Below are 25,062 nucleotides of genomic sequence, written 5' to 3'. Positions count from 1 at the left end.
AGTGCATTTAATTTTAATAATTGTTAGAGGAACCAATAGGTCTTAATTTTTAATGCACCCTTCTTTATGTGTAATGTGATTTTTTCATGCATGATTCTCAAGATAAAATGGGATTTAATCCACTGTTCACCATACTTAAGGATAACAAACTTACCGGACCTAACTATATTGAATAGAAATGTAATTTGGACATTGTGTTGACTGCTGAGGAGTACAAGTTTTGCACTTATGAACCCAAGCCTGAGCAGCCTACTGCTGATGCTCCTGATGAGGATAATGAGTATTATAAGCGGTGGACAAAGGCTGATGAGATGTCGGGATGTTACATTCTGGCAGCAATGTCGGGTGTTTTGTAGCATCAGCATCAGGCTATGGCCACTGCTTCGGATATGCACTTTAATCTCAAGGAACTTTTTGGAGATCAAAATAGGGCTGCTAGGCAAGTAGCCATGAAGGCTTTAATGAACACTTAGATGGCTGAAGGTACACCTGTAAGGGATCATATTGTCAAGATGATTTCACATCTGAATGAGATAGAGATCCTTGGTCCTGAGCTTGACGGGGAAACCCAGATGGACATTATCCTTATGAGCTTGACCAAGAGTTTTGAACAAATCTGCTTGAATTACAACATGAACAAGAGGCAGTATAGTCTTGCGGAACTGCTGACAGAACTTCAGGCAGCTGAAGGATTATTTCGCCAGAGTGTTCAAGTTAATGTGGATGAGAAAGGTTCTTCCTCTAAGCCGAAAGGCAATAAGAAGAATAAAAAGGCTTAGACACAGAAAGCTGTGAAGGCAGTGGGAGTTCAAGGTGGTGTGAAAAATCCTAAGGGAAAGTGCTACTGGTGCAAGCAGTCGGGTCACTGGAAACAGGATTGTCCTCTTCCTAAGAAGACAAACAATACTGGTATGTCTCTTTCTCTAGTTACAAAAACATTTATGGCGGCTATATCTACGAGCACTTGGTGTGTAGATACGGGAGCCACTGATCAGTTTTGTAACTCTATGCAGGGGTTCCAGCTATCCAGAATGCTTAGAGATGGTAAGGCATACGTGTTCATGGGAGATGCTACGAAAGTAGCAGTAGTTGCAGTAGGAGTTATTCATTTATCTTTTGGTTCTGATAGGATTTTAGTTTGAACAATAGTCTTTATGTACCTTCTTTTAGAAGGAATTTGATTTCGGTTTCTAAACTTGCTTTGGATGGTTATAATGTTTGTTTGGATCGTAATGTTTCTATTATGATGAACAAACGGATTATATGTTCTGGTACATTGCAAGACAATTTGTATATAATTAATCCTAGTCAACCTGCACTGCAACTACAACATAGAGTATTGAACAACACATCTTCTACCTCTACTAAAAGAAAAGAACCTTCTAGTTTGAACCAAACATATCTTTGGCACTTGAGATTAGGTCATATTAACTTGAGGAGGATTCAAAGACTGGTAGTAGATGGGCCTTTAAGCTCATTGGCAGTGGAGCCATTTCCAATTTGTGAATCCTGCTTGGAAGGTAAAATGACTAATAGGCCTTTCAAGGCAAAGGGGAATAGAACCAAAGAAGTGTTAGAATTGGTTCACTCTGATTTATGTGGACCTATGAATATCCAAGCAAGAGGTGGTTATGAGTATTTCGTCACTTTCATTAACGATTATTCTAGATATGGGTACGTTTATTTGTTGCGCCGTAAGTTTGAGTGCTTTGATAAGTTCAAAGCGCACAAAGCTAAAACGGAAAAGCGATATAATAAAAGTATCAAGTCACTACGATCTGATCGTGGTGGCGAATACTTGCTTGGGGAATTCAGGGAATATTTATCAGACAATGGGATAGAATCCCAGTTAACTGCACCAGGCACATCCCAGCAGAACGGTGTAGCAGAGAGAAGGAACTGGACTCTCTTAGAGAGTATTAGATCGATGATGAGTTATTCGGACTTACCCAACTCGTTTTGGGGACATGCCTTAGAGACATCAGCTTATCTTCTGAACTTAGTACCTTCTGGGTCAGTTCCAAAAACCCCCTTAGAATTGTGGACCAGGGACAAACCGAGTCTAAGACACATTCGGATATGGGGTTGTCCAGCACATGTGCTGAACAAGAACATGACTAAGCTAGAATCTCGTACAAAATTAAAGCTGTTTGTAGGCTACCCCATGGGAACAAAAGGTTATTTATTTTATAGTCCTAAGAATTGGGATGTCACTGTTAGCACCAATGCAAGATTCTTAGAAGAAGACTATATAATGAATCACAAACCCATGAGTAGTATCGTTTTAGAGGAACTAGTGGGAGGGACGAATAATGAACCTGTCACTAATACCTGATAGATTCATGTTTTTGGGAGAATCTTCGGACTTGGTCTCTAGTGAACATGATGATGATCCCGGACATACGAAGAGGCAATACAAGACAAAGATGCAAATTTTTGGCAAAAGGCAATGGATTCTGAGATGGAATCAATGTATTCTAATCAGGTCTGGGAGCTCGTGGAACCACCCAAAGGTATAAAACCTATTGGATGTAAGTGGGTCTACAAGAAAAATAGGGGATCAGATAAAAAGGTGAAATCCTGGAAAGCAAGACTTGTTGTGAAAGGGTATACTCAGAAAGAAGGTATCGATTATGAGGAAACCTTTTCGCCGGTAGTCATGCTTAAGTCAGTCCGTATTCTTTTTTCTATAGCAGCTCATCTCGATTATGATTATGAGATTTGGCAAATGGATGTCAAGACAGCTTTCCTTAATGCAAATCTTTAAGAAACCATCTATATGCAACAACCAGAGGGATTCATTAAAGAAGGCCAAGAGCATCTTGGATGTAAGCTGAAGAGGTCTATTTATGGACTTAAACAAGCTTCTAGGTATTGGAACATTCGCTTTGATCAGGCAATCCCGTCGTATGGATTTGATCAAAGTCCAAACGAAGCATCCGTGTATAAGAGATGTTAGGGAAATGCAGTGATTTTTGTAGTGCTATATGTTGATGACATTTTACTCATTGGAAACAATGTTAAGATGTTGTCTTCAATAAAGGCATGGTTGTTCAAACAATTTGAAATGAAGGACTTAGGTGAAGCAGCATACATCCTTGGGATCAAACTTATAAGGGATCGCAAGAAAAAGATGTTGGCTTTATCTCAGGAGCTCTACATAGATGACGTATTAGCTCGTTTTAACATGCAGGACTCCAAGAAGGGTAATTTACCCTTCAGACATGGAGTTACTCTATCAAAAAGTCAGTGTCCTTCGACACCTAAGGAGATAGAGAACATCAAGGCAGTTCCTTATGCTTCGGCATGTGGAAGCCTAATGTATGCTATGTTATGCACGAGGCCTGATATCTGCTTTTCCGTGGGCATGGTTAGCAGATACCAGTCAAACCCAGGACAGGAACATTGGAGTGCCATAAAAGCAATACTCAAGTACCTGCGAAGGACTAAGGAGTATATGTTAGTTTACAAGTCCTCTGATTTATTGCCTCTGGGATATACCGATTCAGATTTCTAGACAGATAAGGATAAGAGAAAGTCCACCTCGGGATGTGTTTTTACTTTGGGAGGTGGAGCCGTAATACGGAGGAGTGTGAAGCAGAAATGCATTGCAGACTCAACCATGGAAGCCGAATATGTGGTAGCCTCTGAGGCAGCCAAAGAGGCTATATGGTTCCGAAACTTCCTGCTGGATATGGATGTGGTTCCTAATCTGCCACAGCAAATCACGATTTATTGTGATAATACTGGTGATGTGGCAAATACCAAGGAACCACGGGCCCATAAGGCAGCGAAACACATAGAGCGTAAGTATCACCTCATACGACAGTTCGTTAAGCGAGGAGATATCATTGTGGCTGATATAGCATCGAAGGATAACCGGGCAGAACATTTCACGAAGAACTTACCAGCTAAGGCTTTTCAGGAGCACGTGGAAGCAATATGAGTCAGATACTTTGTCACATAGTTATATAGTTGGTAGTGGATTGCTTCTAATAAATACTGATATAGTCAAAGAATATCTTGAGTATAAGTGGGAGATTGTTAGGGTTATACTAAAATATTCATTTGAAGTATATATAGTCAAAGAATATCTTGAGTATAAGTGGGAGAATCTTGAATGCATGTTTTCACATTGTCTGTATATTATATATTGTAGACAATCTAGTATCAAATGGGATAGCAGAAGATTAGATTGTTGAACTCCTTATATAATATAATAAAGGTTCACAGTCTAAATGGTGTTAGACAAACCATTGGAACGACTGAAGTATTATTTGGAAATAGTTTATCTTGACTAAAGAATAATACTTATATACTTTGTGTATATTGAACGGGATCAAAATAGTAGAATAATTGTTTCTTTTATTCTGACAATAAAGAACTAAGATTCTATGATGTTATTACTTCTTAGGTTCTTAATCCGGATATAGTGACTGACACTTGTATTTATTGCACATGCCTTGACTCATAAGTTAAGTAATTTATTTTAAATTACGAATTTATGTATTGGGCAATGACATTATATATAGAGTGGGATATTAACTACAAAAGGAAACCATGTTCGAAAAATATATTCAGGTGATGATGTCCTCTTGAAAGCTCATAAAGATAATTATGGTTTAGTCCTGAAGGCAGATTTGTTCTTGCATAATTATAAGTTTGAGTGGATGATCAAGGATAAAAGATATTGATTAAATTAACTGTCAGAAATTAATTTAATTAATTGACATGCGATATCTTAAACGTGGGGAATTTATAAGCAATTAATATGGGAGCTGAATTAAATAATTTACGGAATTAGGAAAGGTAGTGCAAATATTAATTCTTTAGTGGATTGAATTAATATTTAATGACATTGGACCTGGCACGGAATGTCATTGGAAGACCTGACCTAATGGTCCATGATCCCTATTGTAGCCTATATATATTCTCGTTCTCCTGAAGCTGAAAGACACACCAAAATGAATTCATCCTAGGGTTTGAGAGAGGCAGATGTTTTTCTCAAGGAGGCAGCTAGGGTTTTGGGTTTTTGGAGCTTTAAGGAGAGGCACACCTTGGGAGATCGAAGGACACATTTCGTCCAAGGAGAATCAGGGAATACAGTAGAAGACGTGGATTTGATTCGGTTGCGCTGTAGCGATTAAGGTTAATATTCTTTTCAAACTTTTAATTAGTATCATAAAACGCAGGCCAAGGTCCGGTTGTTCCTACACACTCAGCCATGGCGAAGCCCAATATCCTTTACCAAACGACTCTACTAAGCCCATATAAAGCCCAGATAATGTAATGGGCTATAAAATAAGCCCAGGGAGATTTTATAGCACAACACTGCTGAAGGCACATGCTGGGAGGAAACCGATGAAGAAGAGAATGAGCAGATGGTGAATCTTGCTCTGATGGCAAACTCAGGTGATGAGGCATCAAGCTCTTCAAGTCAGGTGCCCTCACTTGTCTTACTTGATATGAATGTTGGTGAGTGCAAGAAAACTATTGAGGATATTAGCGCTGAAATGTTTAACTTACACACTAGTCTTTTTGCAACTCATGAGGAAATAGTCAGGGTAAATAGTAAGAATGAGACCTTAACTGCTGATAATGACTTGTTACTTCTTAAAACTGCTTCTTTAGATTCCTTAAGATCTGATAATGATAAGATTAAGAATGACTTAGCTTATGCTAAAAAGATTGAGGAATTTCTTAGGACTAAACTAGCAGAGAATGAATTTAAGCTTAAGGCCTATAAGAACTCTTCTCAAATTGTTCAGGACATCTCTGAGAAAGGTACTAAGAACAATAATTTAGGCATAGGTTATGAATATGGTAGAAGACCTAGTAAAGAATCTGTTTCTGATTATGTTGACAATGATACTGCCAAACCACTGGTTCTCAGAAAGGTTCAGAAACCTGTATTCAAGTTTGTTGAATCTGTGTTTGATGAGGAAGCTTTACTCATCAAGGAAGAGCTGAATGATGAGGACAGTGTAAGTAACAGTGTAACTGTCACTGAGAAAAATACTGTCAAGAGACCCGTGACAGTTGACTCTATACATAGTCAGATGGCTCATTCAAAACATGTTGTCAACAAAGCTGAGACAGAACCTTATAAAGGTACTATCAAGAGGAATCCTAAGACAGTAACTTTTATAACTGTTGTCAAGACCGTCGAAGCTAAAGCTGCTGTCAAAGGTGACCCTACTGCACCTTTTGAGTGCTCTGTCAACACAGATGATACCATGTCTAGAAACAGAAATGGTAAAATGAATAGAGGTAAAAATGGAGAGTATGCTAAGAGTTGACCTTGGAAGTTATGTAATAATTGTGGTTCCTCTCATCACCTTACTAATGTCTGTAAGAATGATGTAGCTACTCCTATTAATGCTGTCATGATCAATGGTAATCTACACAGAACGTCTATAATTGATAGATCCATGAACGTGTGTAGTGATGTTGATTGCATGCCTTGTAAGATTACTGCCATGAGTACTGCTTTTAATCTACCTATTTTATCAACTGCTAAATGCTCTTACTTATGTGATGTTGAGACTCCCGAGCCTACTAATGCTAGTTCTAAGGCTACACTTACTAAGAAAAAGGCAGTGCCATTTTCTAAGTCACAGTGGGTGAAAAGGGATGTCAAAAATCTTGTTGTTCATAGTCTTGATGTGGTGGATGAAACTGTGAAATTTGAAGCAAATGATGATGCTAGTTCTAGCAATGATGTAACTGCAGGACCCAACAAACATTGGGTACCAAATGCAACTTAATCTCATTTGATGTGCAGGGCAAAAAGAATAAAGAGGTCATGTGGATAAACGATGGTGGATGCTCCAGGCACATGACAGGTAACAAAGCCCTGCAGTCACAGTTTGTGGAGAAGACCGGCCCAACTATAACTTTTGGAGACAACAACAAAGGTTACACAATGGGATATGGTCGTTTGGAAATTGGAAATGTTGTCATTGATGATATCGCTCTTGTTGATGGACTGCAACATAATCTATGGACTGTCAGCCAATTCAATGATAAAGGATTCAAGGTTGATTTCGATATTCTGGATTGCAACATCTATGACAAGAAGGATGGAATCCTCTCTCTAGGAGGAGTGATGAAAGGAGGCCTGTTTGTTCCTGACTTGGATTCAACATAGAAGGATAAAACTTATTGCTTTTACGGCAAGGTTACTGTTGGTGATAGCATGATGTGGCACAGGAAACTCTCTCACTTAAACTTCAAAACAATGAATTTGTTAATGAAGAAGGAGCTCATTAGAGGACTTCCTCAACAAGAATTCTGTCAAAAAGGATTGTGTAAGGATATGTGGAGAGAAAGAATAGGACTTTTATTGAAGCTGCAAGAATTATGTTGCATGATGCCAAGCTACCAACATACTTCTGGGCAGAAGCCATCAACACTGCTTGTTATACTCAGAACAGATCTATTATCAACAAAACTCATGGTAACACGCCTTACTATTTATTGACTGATAAGAATCCTACTGTCAAGTACTTCTATGTTTTTGGCAATAAGTGTTTCTTGATGAAGGAAAATCATGAGAAGAATGGCAAGTTTGACACCAAAGCTCATGAAGGGATTTTTGTGGGCTACGGGATTGAAAGAACTACCTACAAGGTGTTCATTCTTAAGCACAGGATCATAGATGAAAGTGTGAATGTCACTTTCGACTAGACAAAGTTTCCGGAAATTCATGATGAAGGCTAGATGGAGCTACTCAAATTTGGGAATCAAGGATTCCTTGGAAATGAGGATATTGTCATTGCTGAACCTACTTTTACCCACAGTGTCGAAGATGGAGAAGTTGCTGTCAACAACTTGAATGGAGATGCTGCACAATCGCAAGAAGTTTCTACAAATCACCCAACCAATGGTGATTCTGGAAACATGGATGATCGCAATGAAAGCACCTCTTATTCTGTCGAAACAATCTCAACTGATCAAGTTAGAGATCTTCCAAGAGCTACCAAGTGGAACAGAGACCATACCAACGATCTTATAATTGGTAATCCTTCCACTAGAGTAAAGACAAGGAGGAACATTTCGGCTGACAGAAGGTTCTCATGTTTCTTATCACATAATGAACCCAAATCAACTGATGAAGCATTTTTGGATTCAGATCGGGTGATAGCCATGTAGGAGGAGCTCAATCAATTTGAGAGGAACAAGGTATGGAAACTTGTTCCCAGACCTAAAGGAAAATCTGTGATAGAAACTAAATGGGTATTTGGAAACAAATTGGATGAAAGTGGGAATGTGACAAGGAACAAAGCAAGACTTGTTGCCAAAGGATACTTTGAACAGGAGGGCATTGATTACGATGAAAAAATTGCTCCCGTGGCAAGACTAGAGGCAATAAGAATCTTTCTTGCTTTTTCAGCTCATTTCAATTTCAAGGTATTCCAGATGGATGTTAAAAGTGCTTTTCTAAATGGAGAGTTAGAAGAAGAAGTGTATGTTGAACAACCCTCAGGCTTTGAAGACCTAGAAATGGTTGATTTTGTCTACAAGCTGTTTAAGGCTCTTTATGGCTTAAAGCAAGCACCTAGAGCGTGGTATGACACTTTATCAACCTTCTTGCTGGAAAACAAATTTACCAGAGGTGTTGTGGATAAGACTTTATTCTACAAGCATCATGGTGAAGACATCATCTTGGTTCAAATCTATGTTGACGACATCATTTTTGGGTCAACAAATGATGAGCTCTATGAAAAGTTCTCATCCTTAATGAGAAACAAGTATGAGATGAGCATGATGGGAGAATTATCATTCTTTTTGGGATTACAATTATATCAGAAAGAAGATGGAATGTTCATAAGTCAAGCAAAATATGTGAAGGAACTTCTCAAGAAGTTTAAGCTTGAAGATTCATCTCCTGCAAAGTCTCCTATAGCTACTGCAACCTAGCTAGATCAAGACCCTAAAGGAAAAAGGACAGACTCAAGCTTGTTCAGAGGAATTATTGGATCACTGCTCTACTTAACTGCAAGTAGACCAGATATCATGTTTGCAACATGTCTCTGTGCAAGATTTCAGGCTGACCCTAGAGAATCACACCTGATGGCTGTGAATAGAATCTTCAGATATCTAGAGGGGACTCCTAACTTGGGTTTATGGTATCCTAAGGGCACTGGGTTTGAATTAATTGGTTATTAAGATTCAGACTATGCTGGCTGTAGAATTGAAAAAAAGAGCACAACTGGGAGCTGTCAATTTCTTGGTGGAAGACTGGTTTCATGGTTTAGTAAGAAGAAATAATCAGTTTCTCAATCAACTGCAGAAGCTGAATAAATTGGTGCTGGAATTTGCTGTTCACAAATTCTATGGATACGGAATCAGCTAATGGATTATGGTCGTGTGTTAAATGGAATTCCTATCTTTTGTGATAACACAAGTGCCACAGCTATTTCTGACAATCCTATTCAACACTCAAGGGCGAAGCATATTGATGTGAGACATCATTTTATCCGGGAGCATATTGAAAAGGGGATTGTCAAGCTAATCTATGTTCCTACAGAAAAGCAACTTGCGGACATCTTCACAAAGCCATTGGATGAAACCACCTTCAACAGATTTGTGAGTGACCTTGGAATGCTAAATATGGTATGTTGAAATTCACTAGTCTGTGACAACAGCTTGGAAACCTACTGTCACGAGATATTCTCATTACGTCTTATTTGGATTATTTGACTACTTGACACTTGACAGTATGTGTACTTGATTGAATATCTGTTTAAATGCTTATCTGTCATGTTTTTAAATATATCTTTAAAAGACGTAATGATGTACATTTTTTATGTGGTCTAATCTGATTAGACATTTACTGCAAGTCTATTGGTTTTATAGAGGTTGACTATGGATTTTCGAGGTGTTTCATTAATAAGGATTAAATGGGTAGATGAAAGGGTAATACACCTGAGTGACCTTTGGTTAAAAGCCCTTACCACTTTTGCCTATAAATAAAACCCGCCTCTCAATAGTTCTTCACACCTCTGAAACCCTACTCTCTCTCATAAGAAAATGTCAAAGCCTTCTTCTTCTAGTCATAAGTTCTCTCTCATCAAGGAACTAGAGTTAGAAAAATCTGAATTTGAGAAGGAGGTAGATTTGCTGTTTGAGGAAATGAATTTGCATCTTGAGACGGAGACTGAGAGAATCAAGAAAGAAAAACTCGAAAAAGAAATGGAAGAAATCTTAGTCTACAAGAAACAGCTTGAAGATCTCATAGAAGGAGCAAAACTTCCTCGAAATGAGGTTTGGGAAAAACTTCTTCAGATTGTCTGGGAGATCTTCGGTGACGATGATGTATCTAATGAAGACTAGATTAGTCGTTTTGGAATATTTATGGAAGGTATGTTTAATCTCTTTATTATTAATAAAATGATCTATGTTTTTGTTGTTAAAATCTTTGTGTTAGATCTTGTGTGATATTCTTGCTTGTTTTGTTTGAGATTATTCTACTGTTCATATTCTCACATCTTCTACATTGTTCAAGCATGCATAATAGTAATTGTTCTTAAACCGATTTAAAAACGACTTAAACATTTAAATGAAATTAATCCATAAATTTAATCTAGACAGTCGGATATATGATATTGAAATTACTATCAGTCATACAAAGTCTGTTCATTTTATGCATGACAGTCGTATGCCTGACAACAAGTTTCAAAGGTACTGTCCAAGAAGATTTAAAGGATATTACATTTAAATAATTAAGTCATGACAACAACTTTCCATGACCCTTCCACTGTCATGAAAACATGTTGTCAAATCCTTGTGTTACTAATGCTTTAATGAAGTGTGCAGGAAGATTTGCTAAATATATGAAAACACTCTGTCAAATCCTTGTGTTACTAATGTTTTATGAAGTGTGCAGGAAGATTTGTTGAATATATGGGAAACTGTCAAGGACTAAAAGAAGAATTGCTTTACAAGGTCTGACAAGTTACCATCCCCATGAACAAGCCGTATGTTTTTCTCTCGAACAAAAGTAAACAATCACAAGTCTCAATCCAACGGTTACCAAAAATACCACACAAATAGAAAAAACAAAAACATCCTTCATAACTTCCCTCCTAATTCCAATCGACATACTTGCTTATTCTCTTTCAACCTACTCAACCTTATACTTTTTGAAGCTTGAAATCAACACAACAATGGCGCCCAAAGTTGCTAATGTTCCTACCAACTATGATGGTATTCAAAGTGCTGAAGAAGCGATTGGATGTTTCCAAAAGATAGTGTTATTCATGAATAACTCTAACCTTATGATTCCAATCACTGCAAGCACATTGATTGACTTGGATAGACTTGAGCAATTCTGAAGAACTGCTAAGAACAAAGGTACTGATGAGGATTCCAGTGTTAAATTCGAGATTGACGGCAAAGAACACATCCAAACCGTCGCAAAAATTAATAAAAAATTTGGAAATACTCTTGCAAATGATGAATCCTATAGGGATCTTGCTGATGATGCAACTCTGACAAAGTTCTTCCTAAAGATTGGGTATGATGGTCTAGTTCTTAAAGAAGATTCAACCGATTGGTATCCAACCGGCGAAATGGATAGAAAATACATAAGGAAGGAATGGAATATGATATTCGATGCCATGGTGAAGATTTTCTCTGCCAAGACATCTGGATGGAATGCCATACCCTCCTACATCAGGAATCTTACTCACTCAATGGTTCATGGGTACAAGGTGAACGTGGGTAACATGATCATGGCTCAACTTCGTTCTTCTATAATCAGAAAGGTACAAATCTACCCTCGCTTTGTCACTATGTTTTTGAATGATGTTTGTGGTATTGCTGCAAATGCTTCCAACACCAGGAAGTGTTTTGTTTTGAAAAAGAATACACACAATTCACTCATTAATTCAAATCCACACGGTGACATGAGACTGCACTACACAAGGCACATGATTGATCAAGTGTCCAACCTTGATTCCCCATTCGAAGATAACTCCGTTATCTTTTCTCTCGAGGATGAGGCTGGAGTAGACCCAACTTAAGCTAACCCGCATTCTACCCCATACACTCTACCTAGAATGTCAGGACTACCTGAATCCCTTCAAAAGGCCTAAACAGTTCCTCAAAAAAGAACCATAGAAGCCGAAGGGGTGGATAGTGAAAGTGTAGAGGGAGTAACTGCACAAGATGCAGAAAATAAGGATGACAATATCATAGAACCCACAGTGCTCCTTCTGAGCCTAGGGCGAAGAGAGCTAGGAGGACAAAAGTTACTGTCAGCCATGCTGCATCCTCCCAAAAGGCTATAGACATTACATGAGAAGAAAACTTATCTCTGGGTGTCTCTTCTCAACAAGAGTCGTCTATTGAAGTTGTCCTGTCTGGCACCCTGTAAAGAGTCTACACAAACTCAGAAACACACTTTTGAGAAGCCTGCGCTTGAAGAAACACACATAGGTCTAAGACACAGTGAGATATCTTCTCCTATGACTATTGATGAGCCACAACTTACATCTTTGACTCAGCCCCCAATCATTTCTGAGATCTTATCTTCTACTTGTCCTACATCACTTGTTTCTTCTTTAACACCTAGAGCAGAGGACTGCCCAAACCTCTCAGATGTTGATCTTCCATTTCAAATCATGGAAGAGCCCCCATCAAGTGGTCCACAAGAACCCATTGCACAAAGTGTAATGGACACCACACTTCTAAACACTTAGTTTAATCAAGGTAGAATCCAGTCAGAAAATGAAATAGACATTATCTTGGTTACTCTCCCATCTGTAACTTTTCCCATAAAAGTTGTTGTCACAGCCTTTGTTGTTGTCTATGACTCCGCAGGTACAACAACTTCTATTGCTGTCGACTCCATACCTACTGTCAAGACTTCACTTGTTGTCACAAGCACTCCTGCTGGCAAAGCTCATACTGCTGTCTTCACACAGACTGACAGTATCGTATCCACACAGCCTGTTGTCACTTCAATGCAGCATCCTTCTACAGTTCTTGTTGAGGATGATTCTGACGATGATCATGTTCTCATCTCATCTTTTATCAAAGGTACATCAAAACCTTCCTCTTCAATGCATTTCAGTACTGCTCATACTCATGCATTTAGGATGAGTGAGGGAGAGAAAAAGAAGAGATAAAAGAACAGAGAGTCAGTGAACAAAATGAGAGGCAGCCAAATGTGCTGGCAAAAGGAGAGGGACTTGAGAATGTCCAAAGTGAACCTGAGGGAGCCACAATTTTAAAGGCACTAGGCCTTGAGAGTTCAACTATGAGAAGTGATGAGATCACTTTAAAACACCCTGAGAGTGGAAGAACCCCAATAGCCTCCAGGCCCCAGTCTCTTCTTTCAATTCCTAAAAGGTTGAGAACTGGTGTCCCTGCTATTCAAGCATCCGACAGATATCTTCTTTGGAAGAGAAAGTAGCTGTCATGAATGACAATCTGAACAGCTTTTCTCAGTCTATTGCTAATAGTTTCTCAAATATTCAAGCTACACTTGATACCTTATCCAAACTCATTAACGCTGCAAACTTACCTAAGGGGGAGAATAGTGATAGATCGGATGAAAGAGAGTTGGATGATGAACCAGTAAAAGGTAATCAACCTGGTGACTCAGTTTAACCTCAAGATCAACCCTCTAAGAAGAGTAAAATCAAAGGCAATACAAGTCAGAATGAGATAGGGGTAGCTAGTGGGACAAGCAAAGGAAACCAAGGAGCATCTGCTCAGGGGGAGCAAGGTGAAGCAACAAAGGAGGATCTGAGTAAGGAAAGATTTGGGGAACGTGAAGCATCTACTCAGGGGGAGCCCGGTACAGTTGAGATGATTATTGATGGTGAAAGGGTGTTGGCAAGTAAAACCCTGGCTGAAGAATTGAACAGTAGTGAAGATGCAAGAAGGAATGTATTTGTAAGCAGAACAATCTTTCCTCCACTCAGAATGAGGGAGCCCACATCCGGAAGCTTTGCCTTGGAAAGGAGTTTCAAGCAGAGAGAAGAAGAAATTACTAAAAGAAAGGGAAAGGAAAAACTTGCTGAGTATGCTGATGAAGTTCATCACTATAGAGAATTTGACTTAGAGCAAGTTGTTGTCATCATGACTAGTAACATGGAAAGTGTTATGTTTCATCAATATGAATAGTTTGTGAAGCTCATTCTGGATGCAAGAACTGGAAGTGAAAACATATTGATGAACTGGTCTGACAATTTCAAAGAACAAATTGCAGATTTCTGTGTCAAGATCAATGAAAAGCACATATGGTCTGTATACATTTGCTTGAAGACTATCCACACATTGTATGTCACAATGGAAGTTCTTAAACAACAGCCAGCCATTGTTCTATTCACTCTAATCTCTTTGATGAAGAGAAAGGAGATTCTAGTCAATCAAATCTTGAGAGAAAATCTCTTGCATCTCGTTATTGAGAAAGCTCTTGAAGTTCATATGAATCCATTCTCTCTATTCTACAGAACGAAATCTGCAGAGCATTCAGACAAGTTGGCACCATAAGCAGATTCTCTCTTCACCCATCAGTCAAGAAAGAATTGCAGCAGTACAGAAACTCCATGCTATCAATATCCATAAAGTAAGATCTTAGGACAGGCATGTAAGAAGATGGATAAGTAAAGCTAATGCTGCAAGGGAAGAAAGAGGAGGAAGCCTAATCTACTTAGCTTTTGATGAAAATGTTAAGGAAGCTACAGTAGTGGGACAAGAAGCTGGTGACACAGGTAGAGAAAATGAAAGTGAAACAGAAGTTACTGTCAATACTTCTGTCATTGAAGCTACTGTCAACAACCCAGAAGTTACTGTCAGTGAAGCCGTTGTAAGCAGAACAGAAGATGCTGTCACAGAACCTACTGTCAATGAAGCTGCTGTCACAAATGGTGAAAATGATGATCGTGAAGCTGATCCTAAGGAAGTAGAAGTTGCTGTCAATATAGAAGCTACTGTCAACGAAGGAATCCCTACGAAAACAGAAGCTGCTGTCAATCAAACTACTCTTACTGGAACAGAATTACTGTCATACCTGCTGAAGTAAATGAAGTTGTTCTTAAGGATATTGAAAACATCGTCATATCTACTGTTAGATATACTCAGATGAGAAAAAGGGAAGAATTCAAAAATTATATTGAGAAGAGAGCAGCAAGGTGGACATCACGTCTGTGGTCTAGAACTAAGCATCCTGCAAATGACCACTTCAAGAGACTTCATAACAAAACTGTAGAGACTCCAATTCAAACAGCTGAAGAAAACAGTTTTGCTGCGATGAAGAGACTATTGTTATGTCAAGTTATTGATGCTAGAGTTGATTTCGACGGAGAAGTTAATGTCATATCATATAGGCTATTTCATCCCGTAAAACAAGGTCATGTATGTGAAACTGTCTTTCCAATTTACTTCTTTAAATTGGAAAGAATGATTGAATTTATGATGGATGATCCATCTATGTCAATGCAAACAATGGAGCCAATTCTTAAGTATCATACTCTTAGAAAAAGGGAGTTTGATAAAAGAAATGGAAGAAACTGGTTGATGCCTGATGACTCAGACTATCCTGAAGAAGAAGAAGATGTTCAAATTGATGAGTCGTCTGATGATGATGATGATCTAACTGCGGATGATGAAATTAATTTGTCTAAAAAAACTTCACAAGGTAACACGTCCACAACTGAACTACATCAATACACTCCTCCCAGCTACCAAGAACAAAGAGAAGAAGTGATAAATCTGCACAGAGTGCTGAACAGGGATCGATCAATGAAACCTGATCACGTCTCTCGAGTTCTTGATGTAGTATCCCAGATTTTTAATTCAGATTTGATTATTATAGATCTAATTTGTTTAGATATTATGGTTGTCTTTAATTGAATATTGTGTGATGGTCTATATTTGTTTTGTGGATTAGTAGGTTACACGTCCTCCTTCATTCTGTGATTCCGAGGACGGAATCCCCATAAGGAGGGTAGATTGTAATGACCCGGATTTTTAAATATATTTTTATTAATATTAAAAGTGATTTTCTTTAAAATAAGGAATAAGATTTAATATTTTATTCCAGTTTAATGAGGTTTCAAAGTTTTATATATTAAACTCCGGGTTATTGTGTTATTGGTATATAATTGTTTCTTCAAAAATGAGTTTCATATATTATTTTGAAAAATTCTAAATGATTATTATGTGATTATATTCTCGAGAGTCAGTGGATTTCATTTTTATAGAATTGTTGAGCTGTGTTATCGATTTTCATTTGTTATAGATTTTATACTGATTGAATTTTATAAAATTGTGTATAACCTATAAAATCATTTTTATAGCTTTATATTTCATTAAATATTTTTAGAGATTTATAAAATTCATAAAATCATATTTCGATAATTTTTCAGCTCCAAATGATTTTCTGTGTAGATTAAAGTGGGGTCTCTCTATTTATTTCAAAAATGATCTAAAAATCATGAAATTCATATTTTATTAGTTTTTAATTATTTTAAGAATTTTAAAATTATTTTGGTATATATCTGGATCATTTTTATCTGTGAGTTGTTCGTTAATTTGTCAAAAGCAGTCTGAGACCGAGCTGGAAAGGACGCGTGTCCTTTGTTTTGATACGTGTTACACCTTCACTTAATCAGTTCATATAAACTGATTTCCCTTTTTCTTTTATTCCTTAATCTCTCTCCACCCCATCTCTCCCAAATCCCTCGACCACACCTCTTTCTCTCTCAATTTCTCTCCGCGCTTTCCCTCTCTCTCTCGCTCAACTCTCTCCCACTCGAGCCTCTCTCGCCTGAATCTCTCTCACAGTCACTCTCTCTCTCGGTTTCTCTCTCCCTCGCGTCCTCACAATCTCTCCCCTGTTCCCCCTCGTTTTTCTGGCCGCCTGCTGTGCTCTCGTCGCCGCCTCCTTCCGGTTTCTCTCCCTCCTCAATTCGAGCTGCTGTGTGTGTATGTATCAGTGCGTCTGTGTGTATATTTCGAGTGTGTGTGATGGGGTGCTGGTGTGTGTGCGTGAAGGTGTGTGTGTGTATTCTGGTGTGTGCGCGTGTGCTACTAGGCGGGTGTGGGTGTGTGTAACAAGTGTGTGTGTCTCGTAGGTGTGTTCGTGTGGGGCCGTGTTGTAGATTCTTCGGTTGGCTCGAGTCCTGAACTAATTTCTTTTATATACGCTCTTCGTTTATTATTTCGATTGTTGGTTTATTCAATTGATTATCGGATTTAGTTAGTATTTGTAAATTATCTAAAGTCATAACTATTTCGTAGATTTAGTTCATTGGATTTATTTGTTGGATTTGATTGGTATTTTTAGTTTGGATTATTCGGAGATTGATTGTAGGTTTGTTGGGATTTGTTGTGTCGATATGATATCGACTGGTAGACCGATAAATAGAGGAGGTGCTGCCCGATTTTCAAATGAAATTAGATTTTAAATTATACGGGAGCGTATCCTATAATTATCGGACTATTAATCGAATTTATATAGTTACTGATTCGTGATATTTCTATAAAATCTATAAATAATATTTATGTGATTTGGTAGTAATAGCAGTACTACATAGCATTATTATTGATGTTAATGTGTGAAACTGTGTTTACTTGGTAATTTTAGGATGTCGAATATTAATAGATATTAGTATTATTCTTTATTATTATTATTACTTTCACTAGTAGTAATAATAGTAAATAATAATATTAATAATATAAATATGCGATATCTTAAATAGTTAAAATGTTTTGCCTATTAATATTTGATTGTAGCGTGTAGAATTGAACTGCTATGATGATCTAACTCAACTTGCAATTCTGAATTGAATAGTATCTAAATTGAGTATTATGGTAGGTGGTAAGTAAATGTATGGAAATATGTGATACCTGCTAAGTGCTATGTAAGTCTAAATGTAAAGACAACCCTATCTGTTACATAGGGATGATAACTCAACAATAGAACAGGACAAGTAAATAACACTACGCCTGCATCGGAATCGGAGGATACGAAGACAAAGGTTGAAGAAGCCATCTACAGTCTTGAAGGAATAAGTTCACTGGAAGAAGTTCATTAATATGTTCATGCCTCAGTGAAGAATAAAGATTGAAGTATTCAAGATTGTGGAAGCAATGAAGATGTTGTCCAAGTACTCGAAAGATTTCAGTGCAACCCCTGAAGCAAGATATTTCTATATATCTTGGTTGGTTATTTATAATCAACAAACTGAAGCATAAACTAACCCGGAATGACTGATCAAGTATATTGTTAAGCAAAAGAATTCAAGGGATTATTTCAGTTCGAGTCGTTCGTGAACCAGACCAGTGCACAGGACGTCAGGACGTACGAAAGTATTCAGTGGATTCAAGCAACGGATTAATTGATCAAGTCAATCGAGCTACTCCTGAATGGATTACCAAAAGAACCTTTTTATTATATGTGTATATATATATATATATTAATTGTGAATTACCTGAATTGAATAATTCAAGTAATTCAATTAACACAATTAATAATATATATATATATATATAATAAAGGTAAATGGAAGTCCAAGGCAAGATCTTCCAAGTGTACAACAGTGTATACACTGAGGTAAATGAATCAGGCGCCAAGTTTGACTAAAAGTCAAAACTTGCGCTTGATATATTTATCAGGAAATCTTCTAAGTACCACTCACTGGGAACACTGTAAAGGCGCACCATTTGACTAGAATTAGCGCCACTGTTGACTGAAAGTCAAGCGCAAGCTTTGACTTGGATTATGCTCAAAATTGTCTAAGGCAACAGATGAACCAGTTTTGGCGCAACTTTAAGTCAAGCGCAACATTTGACTAAAGTCAAATGTTGCGCCTCTACTCTTGCCCTTGGCGCAACTTCAGTCCATACTTAGATTTTCTAAGTACACACAGTGCTCTACAGTGGAGTCATCACTGCAATGAGCGCAACCTTTGACTAAGTCAAAGGTTGCGACTCCCATCCACTTCACTAGAGCAACTACTGGAATTGTTCTAAGTCATATCTACTGTGACACTGTGGAAGCTCTTGTGAGCGCAACCTTTGACTCTAAGTCAAAGTTTGCGCCTCACTCTCACCTTGGGGCAAAGTGCAAGTTTCTTGAAGATTGTCTAAGTGCCACTACAGTGAAGCAATGTTTAGGCGCCATGTTTGACCTCCTGGAAGCGCAACCTTTGACCACTTATATGTGTACACATATATAAATTTCCAAGCGCAAGTTTGTGATATATATATGTGTATATATATATGTGTAATTGGCGCCACTTCAAGTGCTGAGGAGTTAGATTTATTTTGATAAATCGAACTCGTCCAGGACGAACTCAAGTCGTCCAGGACGAACTCGTTAACCATGGTTAGTTTATGAAAGCCTATAAATATGTGAATTGTGTTCTCACAATTTACACATCATCCTTCGGGATGGATGGCCAAGTGCTATGCACAAACTCTCTCAAATATTCACACACCCTAGCCTAGTTTTGTACCATAAATATTTGTAGTGGATAGGGCTTGTAATATTTAGAGGAGTGGTCATTGTAGCCAACCTTCGGGTTTGGATTTGTAGCACCCTTCGAGGTATTTATCAATATACAGATATACCTTGGAAAATATTGTGTGTTGGTTTAATATTTTCATATCCTCAGAAACCGACCCAATAAATATCCGGAACACGAAACCCATTACAGGACTGCAATTTATTTATCCGCAAGATTCGAAAGAATTTTAAATTGTAGTGAGTATCGTATTCAACCCCCCCCCCTTTCTACGATACTTTGGACCTAACAATTGGTATCAGAGCGAGGTTGATTGATATACAAATCAGGATCCTAATCGTACGGAAAATCAAGAACCTAGCTTTTGATATTTGATTAGGGGAAATGTTCTTCCGGTTTGTGTTGCTGAATTTGTCCGTAGGCCTAAGCAAGGATTATCTGTTGGATACTGAACTTTGGACCGGGACTTATAAATTTATACTTTAAATTTTAATAAGTTTATTTTATAAATTTAACTTAATTTATTTTAAACTTATTAATTGAGTTTATTATGAATTAATTAAATTTATCTTATAAACTTAATTAAATTTACTTTATAAACTTTGCTAAATTCATTTAATAAATTTGCTTAAATTTATTTTAGACTTGTAAAGTTTACTCTTAGACTTTATCAAGTTTATCATAAATTTTTATAAATTTATTATTTAAATTTGTATGGTTTATGATTTAAATTTAAGTTAAAATCTAGAATATAAATTTTAGAGGATTTTAACTGATTATGGATATAAGTTCAAGTTCAAAGGTTCAATTTAGTTTGTTCTGGAAGCTATGATTTAATTGGAGACGAGACACTTGAATATTTTCAAAAATTAAATTTATACAATAAATTTTAATATATTTACTAAATGAATTTGAAATAAATTTATTCTAAACTTATTCAGTTTATTATGAATTTATTTGAATTTATTTTTTAAATATAATTAAATTTACTTTATAGATTTAACTAAGTTTATTTTATACTTTATTTTCTTTCATCTTTTAAAACTTATTTTTAAATTTATTTTCTTTATAATTTAAACTTAGTTTAAATAATCAAGTGTCCCGTAACCTTTTTGATTATTCTACTCCAAGACAAATCAAATTAACATTTAGTTGAGACAGATCAGGATGACAGATTACAAGACAAACACCGGGCTTTCAAATACCAGATTCTCAGAACCGGTAATGGAATTACATTGATGACCCAATCCAATTGATTACTCAAAGGATTATTAGAAGCAGTTTTCCATGTTCGACAAAGATGATTGTGATTCGAAGAAGATTCCATTGAAGACTAATTTGGTACTACTAACAGTGGATTTTGAAGAAAGTACTTCAGGCCTTGATCTGAGTAATTACTCCTACTTGATTATCAGATCACCAGATCAGGATGGGAACTTGCTTTATGTGTTCAGTGCATCTTCCCAGGGCTCGGAATGTCAACTTTGAATGACACCACTGGTAGTAGGAAAAGAGAAGTTTTTACGGACGAATCTTCCAGGGATTTCAATCTAACTCAGTGATTCAGGGATATACAATTACATAGTGAATTGTATCAATACTAAATCCATCCAGAATCAACTGAACCAAAGACAGAGAACTGTGGAGGTTTAAGGATATAATTATCAAGTTACTACCGCACCAAATCAGTTTCATGCATTTATGTCAGAACCTTAGGATTGAACAGAAGAGTTTGTAACTGCTGAATTTGAGGCAGCTCAAGTCGACGAAAGTTAATACTTTTGGAGAATGTGAGGACAGAACTTCAAGGATTAGCATAACACTGTCTGAGAGGTTTAGTCATGTCAGATTCAGATGGAATCCATTAGTTTCAAGTGGTGACTCTTCAGGGTTCAGTTCAAGGAGGTTGTTTTCAAAACTGAGTTGGTCAATACACACAATATTGTTTGGTATCTTTAGCAAAGGTGGGTTGCTATATATATTGAAGCCTCGACAAACAAGGATGATAGGGCTTGTCTGAAATTCAAGTGGATGTTTTGAAAGAAACATCACAACAAGTTCTTATGCTATTTTAGGAAAGGTGTGAGCTGGATCAGTTGCTGATGAGAAGGATGATTATGGTTATCTGGCTATCCTAGCATTCTCTGAAGATGACTCAACTCGCACATCTCAGGTACGAATTCTTTCTAACTATGCAATACATATATCTTTATATTCAAAGCATGTTATAAATCTCTGAGTAGAATGTTTTAACACACAAGCACAAGCATGATAGCATCACAATAGATAATGTTAAACTAGTATGCTAGATGACCTCTCTAGTAACTAGGTTTGATGATAATATTGTGCATGTGTCTTTAGCAGATTCTTAACATGTGTATGAATATTTAGGATCTGATTATTTGCAATGGTGAGATTAGAAGATTTCCTTTGGAACACGACTCTTAGTTTTAGGGGTTATGATCCTAGCATGTATAACTTTGTTAAAACACTTTGTTTCAGATTCCTTAGTACAATTAGACTTGCTTATTTATCTGAATTGTTTGTTAAGGATTTTATTTTGTTCTATGATGGAATGTCTACCTTGTGTCAGTAGAACTTTTAGAACTTCATGTTAGATCTAAAACTGACTTAGGTAATAGAGATAGTATAATGCCATATAACAACAGATTGGGATTAGTATGAATTGATAATGTGATTATTAATTTCTTGTGTCTAATCCATATGCTTTTCGAAGATTATTGAATATATGTAATTCTACTTGCTACCTGTTGCACTTGTGTTAATTGGTTTAAGTAGAGAGTACTGAATCTTCTGAATTGCATAACTGCCTGTCTTGCTCTTGTCTTATCTTTGATTGTTTGCCATGTGTATTCAACATCATGTCTGCTTACTTTCATGTCATGAATGCATGTCTTTGTACTTGCATTGATTTTAGAAAAGCATGTTTGAGAATCACATTAGGGCAATGTCTAAATAAGAATTAGCATGTTAAAGTTGATTCTGTTGTTACCACTGTTAAAGAAAAATCTCTAATCCATCCGGACCCAGTTATGATTGGGGACCATAGAACTCTTTCCATTTGTGATTGCAGGTTACATATGATCCATATGATTTTTGGTGCACTCTGTTTGCTGAGTAGCTGAAATCATATGATTCACCAAAAGTACCCTGTTAGCAAATGTGATCGTATGAGCAGTTCCGTCAATAATCTTTGAAAGATGACAACAAAGATTCTCTTGCGGGACATGCCTGTTTTCCTGGAATGTCATCATGGAAGCATATCTTTCTTGGAAGAGTCAAAGCACACAAATTCCTAGTATCAGACTGTTCTCTAACAAATGACAGTATGTCAGTTCATGGAATAGTGTTTTATCTCAAATCAGGAAGGATGTGAATTTTGCTCGTAGCTAATATGGAACTTCAACTGAAGATGGAGTGAGCTGTTTTGATAGTGAAGCCTCATCAGATGAGTATTAGCTATGGCACTTGAAGCTCTCGCACTTGTATGTCAAAACAAGGAGCTCTTTCTATTCGTAAGAAGAGAATTGGTGAGAGGACTACCTCATCTGGAATTCAATATGGATGAAGCTCATGAGGTATGTCAATAGGGAAGTCGAAGGAGCATCGCACAGAAGCAAAGATATGATCAACATTACTGAGCCGCTTCAGATGATACGCATGAATATCTACAGATCAGTTAATGTCATGTCTACAACAAAGCCATATATCTTTTTGCGATGATCATTGACTACTCTAGATTCTTTCGTGTTGTTCGTATGTGTTCGAAGAACAAGACATCACAAATAGAGGTTGATCAAGATGAACCCTGATCATTGATAAATCCAGAAAGACACCATTCTTGCCAGTGGCCAATCAGAAGCAAACACTATCTCTTGGTATGTGTTTGGAGGAAAATGCTCCATCTCAAAATATTAGTGTGAGCATCTTTGCAAGTCTTGCATCTAAAGCCCAAAGAACATTTTCCTCGGCTACTCTATGGAGTCTATAATCTACAGGGTGATTGTGATTAATCAACAGAAGGTGATTGTAAGTCTGGACAGGACATTGAATGACACTTTGCTCCAAGCTGTTAAAGGTGAAAGTATTAGTTTAATAATGATTCAGATCCAAGCAGAATCTCTTTGCAAGGATAAGGATTATTAAAGAAATCCCAGCAACAGCTTAGGGGGAGCATTTGGTGGATCCACTCGTCAAACTCTACACCACGTTGGAGATGAACAGGACATATCAAGAACGTATCTGCTTAGACAAAGGGTTTGGAGTCAATATCATTCCCGGGTTCTAGTTCTTAAATGTTCCTAATGGTGAAGTGAAGACTGGGAGAGCTATTGTGAAAGGATGTTATTTCTTTTAGTTTCAATCTGAAGTGAAACTTGAGGAAGATTCAGAAGCTCATAAAGGGATCCAGATTGAGTGATTGCACAACAAGATGATCTCAATCAGTTGTAAAGCATATTGTGCGGATTCTGATACCCTGACCTAAAGACAATTCAGTACTTAGTACTTGTCGGGTATTCAGATTCCAACTGGATAATATTGGCTCTGTTACGAGGGACAAGCCAAATTTGGTTGCTTAGAGTTACTTTAAAGGAGAAGGTTATGAAGATGATGGAAATAGAATCTTCAAGTTCAGGACTCTACATCTTAGGGGACTCAACAACCTTCATGATTGAACTAAAGCACCATTGACGAGACTCGGGTTCAAGATATTACAGTGAGCTAGAAGATGAAGCTTCATGCAACATTTCAAGGACTTTGCAGTTGCAGATCCAATGGAATTTGTATTCTCTTTCTTCACCAGCTCTCTATGAGTTACTCTCCAACACCTGATGATCGTCACGGACATGGTATGACTTCTTACTAGCATATTATTTTAATATCTCTTTGCTAGAGTCATTTTTGGTATCCAAATTCTTACCTCTCATGATACAAGGCACACACAAGACAAATATCCGTGCTGTGATACCATGATTATATTATATGTGGACTAACGTCACTTGTGCAAGATAATTGCTAAGTGAATGCAGATTAGTGATATGATGAGTTTGTTGGAAAGTTGCAATTCTTTATGGTCTACTAGTTAGCCTAAAGAATGATGGCAATAAAAGGAAGTCAAGGATCTTTTGAATATGCGCATTTTGGAAGATTCTATACATGTCAAGACTTATGCCAACAACCACTGGACTTGATCAGTACAAGAAAGGTACATCAACTGAAATGTCAAGTCTCAGAGGTATTCAATTTATCACTTTACTTAACTGCAAGTAGATCACATACTATAAGGTATTACTTCTTTCATGAGCATGTCTATCGTATTTCTTGAATGAATTCATGAGTATTAAATTGTCTATACATAGGACTTGTGAATTTATTTAAAATCCAGTACCTCGTGCTTTTTGCTATTCTATGTGATTGCCATGTTTATTGCTTTGCATGCTTAGATGGTGATTATATGTTTTAGCATGAGCGTTTGTTATTTCAATTATTTAAATTATGTTGCATGACAATTAAGTGACTTATTTGTTCATGATTTAAATGATTAGAGATGACA

At 37.1% G+C, this 25,062-nt stretch overlaps 1 protein-coding gene across 1 annotated transcript; it reads left to right on the top strand.

Annotated features, from left to right (window-relative positions):
* Window positions 1–9,357: 9,357 nt before the first annotated feature.
* On the top strand, window positions 9,358–10,338 carry LOC108203891 (uncharacterized). Its single transcript, XM_017373094.1, has 3 exons — window positions 9,358–9,618; window positions 9,862–9,921; window positions 10,033–10,338. Exons 1-3 carry the CDS (start codon window positions 9,358–9,360, stop codon window positions 10,336–10,338), a joined length of 627 nt encoding a protein of 208 aa, XP_017228583.1.
* The last annotated feature ends 14,724 nt before the right edge of the window (window positions 10,339–25,062 follow it).

This window comes from Daucus carota, chromosome 4, assembly GCF_001625215.2.
Source record: "Daucus carota subsp. sativus chromosome 4, DH1 v3.0, whole genome shotgun sequence".
Taxonomy (NCBI): Eukaryota; Viridiplantae; Streptophyta; class Magnoliopsida; order Apiales; family Apiaceae; genus Daucus; species Daucus carota.
This window is presented reverse-complemented; position numbering and strand designations above follow the sequence as displayed.

Bases quoted from the DNA above. Each gene is read 5' to 3' on its own strand.
- LOC108203891 (XM_017373094.1), top strand. From the start codon at position 9,358: ATGGATTATGGTCGTGTGTTAAATGGAATTCCTATCTTTTGTGATAAC. The intron at 9,619-9,861 runs GTATGTTGAAAT...TTGGTTTTATAG, and splicing joins ACCTTGGAATGCTAAATATG to AGGTTGACTATGGATTTTCG. The intron at 9,922-10,032 runs GTAATACACCTG...CTCTCTCATAAG, and splicing joins TTAAATGGGTAGATGAAAGG to AAAATGTCAAAGCCTTCTTC.